The following is a 12,153-nucleotide window of genomic DNA, read 5'->3' as shown; positions in this document are numbered from 1 at the left end:
TGCATGAGATCTGCGTTTTCTTTCTTAATATTTTTGAGCTCTTCCCTTTGTTTTGCATTTCTTCTACGGTTGTGCTCAAATTGAAGCACTACGTCTCTGTGAATTTGAGACAGTCTCATCTCACTAGCCTCAAGCTGCACTCTTAGTGACTCATCTCCACTATCGCTTCCAGAAGATAAGTTATTTAATGACTCCTGTGGCATTTTTTTAAAGGTTTAAAGCACCGTGTCACAGGTTAAATACGTATTAGCTTTGTCTAAAACAACTGGCTGTTTCTGAAAATGCTCCAATGTAAACTGTTAAAGGAGCTCCCTATTTAAGGACTAGCAGAGAACGTGAAGTCGACCGTGACGTCAGAATGGTCCTTTGTGAAGATCAAAGGATCAAAGAGCGGGGTGCGTTCCAAGATGGCCGAGTAAGTACACGCTGGTCGTGTCCAAATTCAAGGGCTACATCCTCCTGAGGCCGCATTTGTAGACCGATTACGTCACAGCGACGCGCCGAAGGCTGTCCAAATTCGTAGGCTGTGTCCCAATTCAGGGTCTGCACGCTTGAAGTACGCGCACTACGCGCACTACGCGTACTACGTACGGTGCGTACTATAAGTACAAGAATCTTTATCTTTATCTGTTGTACAGTGTCCTTGGGTGCTTTGAAAGGCGCTATTTAAATAAAATGTATTATTATTATTATTAAGAAGTGCAGAAGTGAGAGGCTTGTGAAATGGGACGGTCTAGCCTTCGTCTCGCTGTTCAGGTTGCCTAGCAACCATGATACTAATCGCGAGAAACGTTACATGCATGAAGGAGAAAGGAGATGTGACATAAATGAAGGAGAAAAAAATGTTTTGTTGGTCATTCATTTTTGTCATGACATCACTTTGATCAGTTGAGTATCTGAGGCTGAGACCACAGGACTGTAATGATTGTTGGGCTTCATTTCTGTACTGAACAGTCATTTCAAGATTAGTTAGTAAATAACAATTAGCTAATGTTGTTCATGAGACTAAAATCATCTCCCTGTGGTAATGTAAATATAATATGGCCAATATTATAGTATTGTCAGATTATTATGAGTGATATATATACACACACACACACTCACACACATACATATATACACACACACACACACACACACATATATATATATATATATATATATATATGTGTGTGTGTGTGTGTGTGTGTGTGTATATATATGTGTGTGTGTGTGTATATATGTATATATATATATATATATATATATATATATATATATATATGTGTGTGTGTGTGTGTGTATATATATGTGTGTGTGTGTATATATATATATATATATATATATATGTAACTGCACAAAAAATACTGCAGTACATTACACATTAACAAATCAGTGCGAATGCTGATTAAGCATTATGAAAAATGTAGTGTAGTCCTTATTATGCCATTGTACAACAAAAGCACACGAGTGAGAAGAAAGCAATCGTTGCAAATGTCATACATTATTTGATAGATGTAAGCTGTATGAATATGATATTACTAAAGACAATTTACTCATAGGTGATTTAGACTCATTGACGTACTGTTGCTGTCCCCAGAAAGGCAAAGTAACTAACATTCTTCGACTTTTTCCGCATGTAAAAGGAAATTGCATTTGTGATGAGATGATGGATTGTATGTTTGTCGGGAAATTTTTGGGAAGAAAAATGAGGAAATATTTGCTCTATTTCAGCATTTTCAAAAACTGGTTCAACTTGGACAACTTGATTAGTGTTTCAGTTTGGTTTCCACATTCACAAAATCGTTTCAGTTTTAATTATTTCTCAAAAGTCTATTTTTTAAAATATTTATTTTAGTAAACAACATTATTTTTCACAACTAGTTTTAGCTTTTAGTTTCGTTTTAGTTTAACCTGGGAAGAAGCACAGGCGTTACAGGGAGCAGCAGTTTCCACCTTTTAATCACCCGCTATTTACATCCAACCAGCAGGTGGCGGTAATGCATCTCTAAGCTTCTTCGCTGACCGCCAATAAATTCAAGAGTAGAGGGGCTTTTATGTTGGAAATACTAACCGGAAGTCATCTGGATATCGTGTGACTTGACCTTTTCTTCAGGTTGAAGCCAGCGATGGTACTCTTTGTTAAGTAACGTGGTGGTAAACGTTGCTTTCAGACAAGATTTGCTCATTTAAATAGCCGCTGTCGCCGTGTCTGCCGTCATTTGTTCATACAAGTTAAAGAAGCGGTCGAACTTCGCTTGTGGGACTACTTAAATCGCAGTTCGCTGACGCTGGTGTGTTGGCTGCAGTTCGAGGGGGGATGTCTCTTCACGGCAAAAGAAAAGAAATCTACAAATACGAAGCGCCATGGACGGTGTACGCCATGAACTGGAGCGTCCGTCCGGACAAACGGTTTCGGTTGGCTCTCGGCAGCTTCGTGGAGGAATACAACAACAAGGTGCGCAGTGTGGTTTGGGCCGCCAGCAGCTAACGCAGCGTTGACGAATTAATGCTAATGCTAGCTGCCCTAGCGTACAATAACAATGTCCGATCTGTTGTTATTTACCAGTAAAACTAAAACAACAACAGTGGGCATATGTGTTAATAACCAGCGCGTCTTTTGTTGTGTATTACTAATAATATCCCTTAGTAACGCCACTATAAATGGATAATTCTAACTCCGAACCCCCTTGGGAACAGTCATTTGGTTTCATTCCCGATATATCAGGTCGTCTGTTTGATATGACAGGAGATGTTTTCCCTCCTGCACAGGTTCAGCTGGTGGGTCTGGAGGAAGAGAGCTCAGAGTTTGTCTGCAGGAACACATTTGACCACCCTTACCCCACCACCAAGATCATGTGGATCCCAGACACGAAGGGGGTCTATCCAGACCTGCTGGCCACCAGTGGGGACTACCTGCGCATTTGGAGGGTAAGAATACAGATAACTGTGTTTTATATAGGAAAATCCTGAACACGCTACAAAGAGAACAAGTAAAATATAATAGATAATATGAATTAAAACCGCGAGTTTCCAAAAGTGATTTAAAAGAAAACGGCAAACAAGACACGGTTAGAGTAGTATGTTGTGAGCAAAGGGGTCACCACACAGGAACGAGGGTGTTGGAAGACATGTATGAGTACAGCGTGATAGTGGTGAGGATCAGCTCTGTGCCCCTTCTTGTTTGCACTGGTGATGGACAGGCTGAGAGATGAGGTTAGACAGGCGCATCCATGGACTGTGATGTTCACATGATATCGTGATCTGTAGTGAGAGAAGGGAGCAGGTGGAAGAGAGTCTGGAGAAGTGGAGGTATGTTCTAGAGAAGATTAAATTATTAGAGTGATAGTGAGATTAGACATGATTAGAAATGAGTACATCAGAGGGAAAGCTCAGGTTGAGTGGTTTGGAGCCAGATTTAAAGAGGCAAGGCTGAGATGGTTTGGACATGTCCATAGGGAGTGATGGCGAATATTGGTCAAAGGAGGCCTGAATATGGAGCTGCTAGACAGGAGTAAAATAGGAGGACTACAGAGAGAAGATTCGTAGATGTAATGAGAAAGGACATGCAGAGGGTTGGTGTGACAGAAGAGGATGCTTAGAGACAGGGTGAGATGGAGAGAGATGAGCTGCTGTGCTCTAAAAGCAGCAGTTGAAAGATGAAGAATAACAGGGAAGAGATCAAGATGACATCTCTTTATGACCTACTGGCTTTTAGAGTGATCATTAAATATTTTTAATACCTACTATTATGTTTTAAGTTGTACTCTAAAACAGACGGGGAGTAAGTCACCTGATTAAATGTAAGAGCCTGTGGGGCGAAGAAGAATTTGCATTAATTTAACTGGGATGAAATGAATGCACGATTCTGCTTGTTAAAGTCTTAGGAGATAAAATGAGCAGATAACAAATGTAACTGGAGGATCAGACAGCCAATTGTGTTAACAAATAAGAGCTATTTTGTGTCTCTGCGCTATGGAGCTTTGCTGTTGTTAAAAAAAAATATATTAATAATACATCAATGACCCACATTTTACTTCTTTATTATGAACTGAAAGTGTCCCGCTGTTCTAACTATTACCTCATGGAACAAATGCATGATTTAATCCTCTTTAGTTGCTAAAAACATATCCAGCTGTTTTAAAAGCAGGAAATATTACATTTGTGAATTGTTGAGGACTTTTAAGAAGATGCATTTGGTCTTTTTTTTTTTTATGTTTTCATAGCAAAAGTAAAAACGGTATTTCCAGCCTTATTTAACTTGTCTGCTGCTGAAATGCACAACTGCATGTAAAAGGACTAAAAGATTTTTTTCGTCCTGGAGGCTGGCTGGTGGCACATTAGCTGGTAGCACTTGTTGTATAAGTCCTTGGGTTTGTGTTGCAGGTCAGCGACACAGAAACACGTCTTGAATGTTTGCTGAATAACAACAAGAACTCAGACTTCTGCGCTCCCCTCACCTCCTTTGACTGGAATGAAGTCGATCCTAATCTACTTGGTAAGTAACCCAGTATGTCATAAACTGTAAAGAGTTACTAAATTGAATGTAGTTTTTCTTTCTTTTGTGACCTTTGAAATCGTTAAGCTTTGTTGCTTTTTCTGCAGGTACTTCCAGTATTGACACCACCTGCACAATCTGGGGGTTGGAAACCGGCCAGGTGTTGGGACGAGTTAACCTTGTGTCTGGACACGTGAAGACCCAGCTGATCGCCCACGACAAAGAGGTGTGTGTGTTTGGAGCCCAGAGGTGATCCCTGTGTTGCTGTGTATGCACAGGAATATTTAATTGAATCCAGCTGTTTGTCTCTGCAGGTGTATGACATCGCGTTCAGCCGTGCAGGAGGTGGTAGAGACATGTTCGCCTCTGTTGGAGCCGATGGATCCGTCCGCATGTTTGACCTGCGACACCTCGAGCACAGCACCATCATCTACGAGGACCCCCAGCACCACCCGCTCCTCCGTCTCTGCTGGAACAAACAGGACCCCAACTACCTGGCCACGATGGCCATGGACGGCATGGAGGTGGGTTTGCTTTAAAATACTATAACACTTTTTTTTGTTTGTTTGTTTTAGGGAGCAAAAAAAGTAACATTTAGATTTTTTGGGGCATGTAATTATCAAAGTACCTCTTCCAGAGTTTTCCATTAAATACCTCAGCAGAAGGAGATTCCCAGAAAGACCTTAGCCATTTTGTAACATCAGGCCACATTTTATCTGTTTGAGGAAAATAGTTTTATTATTATTTAATTTGAAATCTTTTTGTTTAATAGGTGGTTATCCTGGACGTACGCGTGCCCTGCACTCCAGTGGCTCGGCTGAACAACCATCGCGCTTGTGTTAACGGCATCGCGTGGGCACCGCACTCCTCATGTCACATCTGCACCGCAGGTAAGCAAACTGCAAGCAGGCCTTCAGTAAAATTAGAACCACTCACGGAGATGTGTGATCTCAGGTACCGCTAAGACGTAAAATAACACACTTCAGTGTTTAACTAGAAGTTTATATTTGTGTTTTTAAAGGCTTGTAAGATACCAATATGCTGGATTTTGATTTGTAATATTAACTTATCTTTTCTTAGAAACAGAAAACCAGGACTCATGCTACAAAGTCATTCACTTGTATTTTGATATGCTTAAGACAAATAGCGACATATACAATATGAAAAAAACTACGTGTGGGTAATTTAACCATTTAGTGGGGCTTTATCCTTCAGTGGGAAATTTGTGAAATGTTGTGCTTGGCCCATTAAATACTGTTGTTCCATTTCCACAAACTACAAACACGCTCCATCTACCACAAGCAGCAGACTTCAAGCACACTACAAAAAAGTGTAACAGTCATGATTATTTGGCCATCAAATCTCCACCTGTCCATGTCTGTAACGGGCTATAATTGAGGCTTTTGACTGTAGTCGTATGTCCTGCTTCTGATGTTAGGGGCCATGAAATGTTTAATTGGTGCATTATGTAAAAGATTATAACATGCTATTTTATTTTTGTGGTTTTATGATATTTGGCAAACAGCTTCGACCATATTTGAGCAAGGGAGGTGCATTACCTACTGCCAAGCAACAGTGAAAACAAGCGACACAGCATGCAAAAACCCAAAGTTCACTTTCATTTATCACAAATCACTTTTTTTTTTTTTCTTTTTTTTTTATTGTCACATCACATGAGCAGGCACACTGGCACAGCACATGCGAGTGAAATTCTTGTGTGCGAGCCCCACAAGCAACAGAGATGTGCAAACACAACAACACAAACGAGCAAAATACAAGAATGGCCAACCTGAAACTAATAAATATATGTACAATATATAATAGTGTATGCATTTCTGGATGTGTATACTAAATATTTTCCTACGTGTGTGTGTGTGTGTGTGTGTGTGTGTGTGTGTGTGTATACACATTTTTACAAATTAAATAGTAAAAAAATAAAATAAAATAATAATAATAATAATAATAATAAAATATATAAAATATACAGAGTTGAATATGTGCAAAACAAGTGGCATTTATATACAGTGTGGAGTGCATAATGTTATTTGTCTTCACATTTTTTTTTACAAAACTTTTTTTTTTTAGATTTCTTTTTAAATGTCAAAACATCTAGATTAACATGCAAAAACAGATTTGATCGGTCTTTGTTCGTTTCTTCAGAATTTTTAATTTGAAATAGCAAACTGTGTCCGTTCTTTGAATTATTTTGGTTTAGGAAAAATGCAAATAGATAAATACTGAATGTTGCACTCACTCCCCACGCCGTGAGCGGGGGTTTCCCCTTATAGCCAAAATGTTTGCTGGATGAGGATATGGAGCGAAATAGTGCATGGTTTATTTACCAAATTTCCTCTTGTGGGACAATTAAATGATTATTCTATTCTATTTACAGTTTATTGTAGATGTTTTGCAGACCGTGAGGTTGAGATAACAAACATTAGAATTATCGGAAATTCCTTTTCTTGACAGTGTCAGGCTGTTTCTTTATGGGTGGTTTTTCTGTACCGAGTCTCACGTATTTTAGGACATGAAATATTGCATAAATGGTTTGATTTGTCTTGTAAACCATGACCTTAACAAAGTGTAATGATTTTACTTTAAACACCAAAACCAACATTTGTCTACTTAAAATAAGTTTGGGCAGAAATACAAAACGATATTTAATAAAAACACTTTAGTTTTCTAAAAGTGTGTTGGGCGAGACTTCTCTTTAAAGAAGAGTGCTTTGCCTTTCCCATTTAGTTTTTTTTCTTTTTTTGTGGTAACTGAAACAACCTTCTCTTTGTTGTCAGTATGTCAGTGATTAAGTTAATAAAATCGGTCATAAAAAGCCCGTGGATAGGCCAAATATTCAGTGCAGCAGTTATCCAAATGTTGTGTTCGTTGCTGTAGAAAGTATAACAAAGATTCGATTCACGATTTAAGATGACTCTGCCGCACATCATCACGTCAGAATAGATCAGAACAGCAGTTTTCCAGCTTTAAGCCAGGGTCTGGATAGAAAGGTGCACCGTTCTTTGCTGCTTTTAAGAAAATTCAATATTAGCAGTGTGCTCATTTTGTTACATTTTCTTTAAAGTTATTTTGCCCAGCCCTGGCATAATTATGTTAGAGGAAGCACTTAAACATTTTATTTCCACCTCAGCACCGATATCTCTGCTTTGCCTGCTTCCCGGGTTTCCTTTTCTGTTCTTTTTTTTAAAAAATTCATTAATTGATTGTTTACATTTTATTGTTCCCTTTTCTTTCCGTCTCCTCTAAGCTGACGACCACCAGGCCCTGATCTGGGACATCCAACAGATGCCACGGGCCATCGAGGACCCGATCCTGGCCTACACCGCCGAAGGCGAGATAAACAACGTGCAGTGGGCCTCCACGCAGCCGGACTGGATCGCCATCTGCTATAACAACTGCCTGGAGATCCTGCGTGTGTGAAGTCACGGAGAAGGAGCGCCATTTCAGATGTGGACTTTTTTTTCCGTTCTCATTCCTACGTTTTCAAGACGAGGATGAGGTGTCGAGTGAACTCTCTGAATGTGTTTGGAATATTAAACACCTGCTCCGCAATAACCTGGTTTACAATGTTTTTTCCATGTCTTTACTGTTATATTAACCGTGTTTAAGCACTTATTTATTTTGCTCACATGGTAGTGTTCAGCAGCTGGAAGAGACACGAGTGCTTTGAGCTGCTGCGTATGAAAGTCCGATTTTTGTACTCCTCGGTGTGATTTGTAGCCAGCCGTGTGATATTCATGAAGGGTTTACCTTCTTTGTACATTTCATCTGTTTCCTTTCTAAAGGTTGATACCAGCTACTGTAGGTGCCAGAAGATGGCCTCTCTAATATGTAGGAATATGTTGTAGCCTTTCTCGTGAATGCATACCTTTTTATCGATAATTCGAGGATTAATATATTGCAGTCTTGTTTACCCTTGTGGCAATTAAAGCTGTTAAATTTGGGTGTATGTACTCTCTTCAGATGACTGTGCCCAGCCTCAAGCTTGTGACTGGTGCAACTTTTCGAAAAATGTAAAATAACCTGAGAGGGTTCATGTTGTCACTGCAGTGGTGTGTCATCATATGTTGTGTTTTAGTTCGGCTGGCGATGCTGTGAAGCAACCGTGTACAGCAGCACTCAAAACCTACCAGAGCAATGTTGTTCAACCTTTTATTGCCCCCACCCCCCCACCCCCCAATTATTCAATTATTCTCCTCTTTGTCTTATTTTTACATGTAGAAAGTTGTGCTTGGAAAGCTGCATTTTTTTTTTCATGCGCGTGAGCTGTAAAAATGGGAGGAAAAAACTTTCTGACTGTTTATGTCTGCCTCTTTTTTTGTTGTTGTTTTCAGTAATTAAAGGGTCATGTCCTTGTAGCATGCCATTACAAGACAAATTGTACATACATATAAATATATCAACTCAAGTTGTTTGTAAGACAAGTGTTCATGCCGTAGTCTTTTTTTCTTTTCATAAAGTTTAATATGGAATTTACTCAAATAAATTGTATTCCTCCATGTCTTACAAACTAAGCCTTGTGTTGCCTTATTTCTTTTTTGCCCCCCAGCTTTTGTAAGATCATTTTACTGTTGCTGCCTTTGCATGGCACGAGTTAATCTATTTAGAAAGCTACTGCTGTCAGCACATTCATCCTGCAGTTCTCAGAGAGCCAGAGCTGTCTATTTACAGTTCGGGGTCATTTTCACCTTACGCTCAGTTGCCTCTCTCCAATAAACATAATTTCAGTTTGTGTTGGTAGAAGGGTGAAAAGAGGGGGCACCCGGATTTGAACCGGGGACCTCTTGATCTGCAGTCAAATGCTCTACCACTGAGCTATACCCCCTACAGGTGCAATACTGTCATTTTCTCTTCTTAGTTGTCAGTTCCCTGATAGGTCAAAAACACTGTTCTTGTAAAAGAGGTAGCTTTTTTTTTCAGTGCAAAAAAACCTCAACATTGCACTTCCCATCAATAATTTTAAGGTCTGATACTTGCTTTTCATAAGAATTTACTACTATTCCTCCTGAAAATTCTGAAAGGTGCAGCCTTCCAATTTTAAATTGGGCTAATCTGCTCTTCCACTCAGCTTTCTGTGCAGCTGATAAATTTAGATCACTCCCTAGAAGTCACGTTATGACCACTTATGCTGGGCACATGCTTTAAATTTGTCACAGAAATTAAACATGAACTTTTCTTTTGCACTGACCCAAATTTTGAGCGGCGGATCACCACTGGCAACGGAAGCTGGGTTTCCAGGAACTGAGCTTTTTCATCAGTTTTCATGTGAAGAGTGGACAGTTTCCTTTTCACATGTCGGGTTAAGAGGAAGCCCAGGAGGATACTAAACTGGCTTCATCCTGTTGTGCACTATAAAGTTGTCCCGAGTGTGAGACTATCAACAAGGAGTTCTAGTGTGATGCCCTGAGTTCTTTGGCCACACGCGTCATACTTCCTCATCACCTGCTCCCCTTGGCTTTGCAGGATTGCTGTTTTGACACATTAGAGGACATCCAGCTGCCACTGCAAGTGACACAACAGCAAGGGGACATAAGCGGCCTTCCTTTGAGAGACCTGAAAACATCAGCCTAATTGAAAACGGTGCAGAAGTGCAAAAAAAGTTGACCTTGAATGTGAGGTTGGCCAAATTTACATCAAGATTTTTTGCTTTTATACACGTATTCTTACAACTTGTTGATCGGGCTGAGGTGTACAATATTTAGGAAAACCCGTCCTCCTAAATGACAATATATTATATATTCATTGAAAAGCTTAGCTTTAGTGTGTTCTGTTATTTTGAAGTGTTTGCAATGTTTCATTTGGCATTGCAGTTATTATCCCAGTGCTCGGGTAAGTTACTTGGAAAACAAAAGGAAGTAACTTTGCAGTGTGTCTTTAATCTAAAAAAGACAAATAACAGGAATCTGTGCTTGAAGAAGCCTTTCACAGAATTATAAATGCTTAATAGGTCATTACATTCACCCCGTGGCTGAAACTGAGAGATCATCTCGGCGCACATTTAGACGTCGTCTCTGCGCCTGTATGCGATTGACAGTTACCATCCACTTCAATTGCCACTAAGCTGATTTCCCTTTACGTGCGTCCAGGGTGCGGTTTGTCCACTGCGAGTCAAAATAACTGAGAGAACAAGTCCTTCATTGTTGGCACTTTCAGATAAACACATCAGGAGCGTTACGACACCGTGTGACCACGCTGCTTTGAGAAATAGTCGACACACGTCTGAGGTGAGCGGATAAACAAACACAGAAACGGGAGCAATCAAAGCATTCGTGACCAAAAACAAAACTGTAAGAGCTATATTTAAATGTACATGAAACTTTGGCGTTTTTTGTTTTGTTCTGTGCTGCTTCATTGTGTATATTCTAATATTTTCTCATGACACGCTTGACACGTTTTCATTCACATCAAAATGCTGCAACAGGAAATATGAGATGAAAACGACGCTTTCTCCTACGTCTGCCATAAATCGTCATCCTTCACGGTGTGTGAGACAGTTATTGTACGACTTTTTGATATTTTTAAACATACACAACAACGACAAAACACTGAACCTAAACCACTCACAGTTGTTACATTTACTAAGTGCATGGTCCTGAATGTACCTATAAATATTTGCAATATGAAAATAATTTCATTTCCAAATAGCTGATTATAGTTTTCTATGTTCAAATCTAAATGTGCAATTCTTACACAAAGTGACTGCAGATAATTCTTCAAACGTGAAACCTCTTAATTCTTTCTTGTCATTTCACTTCTCTTCAAGGACGCCTCCATGTAGGAGCGGTTGGTGTAGCTTTGAGATCCAGTGACTGCTTGGCATGTCCTGTAGATGTCAGTGCACCATCCTGCTCTTTACTGCACAGGACTTTGGGAGTGATGGGATGCTGGAGCACAAAACTACAGCAGCCTTGAGGGCATTGTTCGGTCTGTGCTTGAGAAACTCGAGACACTGTGTACCCTCTGTGATGTGAAAGGCAAGGCATCCCACGCTCCACAGCAGCATCTGAACAGGAGAGGAGGTTTAAATGGGAAGGAAGTACCGATGTGGGGAAAATATGGCTGTACTGTCCAAAGTACCAGGCTGTAGGGTGTGAGGGTCAGTGATAGCTCTTCTAGCTGCCCGGCAGGACAGGATCAGACACATGCCTCTGGATCTCCTGCATTTCTGTGGAGATCTCCAGGTGCTCCGGGAGAGAGGGGAAGCGCTGGATGCCGCACAGAAGTCCCGAAGGCTCTTGGTCTCCAGAGCAGAAGATCTGAGGAGGAGTGAGGTCGACAGAGGGTAGATGTGGTCGGTCTGCCTCTGGTGACATGGACATGGTGTCATCTGATGCCACAGTTAGATGGATCCCGCTGGACAGGGAATCCTTGGATTTGTGCTTGCAGTCAGAGTCTGGACTCTGGAAAGACAGAGAAGTATTAGTTCATACAAGATTAGATGTATGTAGTGTATAATTTAATTATATTAAATAAACGGCCTGACTGATGTTCTGCGGGACACAAAGGTCAGAATCTTTTTTAGAGTCTAATTTTAAAAAATAGTTTAATATTATGGATGTTTTGGGCTCAAAAAAAGTGCTCTGAATCCAAAAGCAAGGAAGAAAGATCCTGCATTAACTGATCTCTTGCTACAGATAATGCAAGACATAAATGATGATTGG

General features: G+C 40.2%; 2 protein-coding genes and 1 non-coding gene across 5 annotated transcripts in view; 1 reads left to right on the top strand and 2 right to left on the bottom strand.

Annotated features, from left to right (window-relative positions):
- The first annotated feature begins 1,997 nt into the window (after nt 1-1,997).
- Nucleotides 1,998-9,006, top strand: dcaf7 (ddb1 and cul4 associated factor 7). The gene is made up of 7 exons (XM_085454887.1): nt 1,998-2,437; nt 2,752-2,910; nt 4,366-4,477; nt 4,585-4,703; nt 4,792-5,001; nt 5,250-5,367; nt 7,740-9,006. The coding sequence occupies exons 1-7, from the start codon at nt 2,300-2,302 to the stop codon at nt 7,910-7,912; spliced, it is 1,029 nt and encodes a 342-aa protein (XP_085311013.1). The 5' UTR covers nt 1,998-2,299; the 3' UTR covers nt 7,913-9,006.
- The window catches only part of kcnh6a (potassium voltage-gated channel, subfamily H (eag-related), member 6a), a 27,548-nt gene continuing 24,151 nt past the window's right edge, over nt 8,757-12,153 (bottom strand). For all 3 annotated transcript variants that reach the window (XM_085454886.1, XM_085454885.1, XM_085454884.1), the window contains one exon: nt 8,757-11,892. In XM_085454886.1, coding sequence (XP_085311012.1) covers nt 11,605-11,892 — 288 coding nt within the window. In that variant the 3' untranslated portion in view covers nt 8,757-11,604. The remainder of the gene's footprint in view (nt 11,893-12,153) is intronic.
- Nucleotides 9,246-9,317, bottom strand: trnac-gca (transfer RNA cysteine (anticodon GCA)). Its single transcript has one exon. It is a non-coding gene; the product is annotated as a tRNA-Cys (tRNA).

Source organism: Copadichromis virginalis, linkage group LG4, assembly GCF_057382275.1.
Source record: "Copadichromis virginalis isolate Kocher_CV1m ecotype Utaka linkage group LG4, C_Virginalis_male_GT1.1, whole genome shotgun sequence".
Taxonomy (NCBI): Eukaryota; Metazoa; Chordata; class Actinopteri; order Cichliformes; family Cichlidae; genus Copadichromis; species Copadichromis virginalis.
This window is presented reverse-complemented; position numbering and strand designations above follow the sequence as displayed.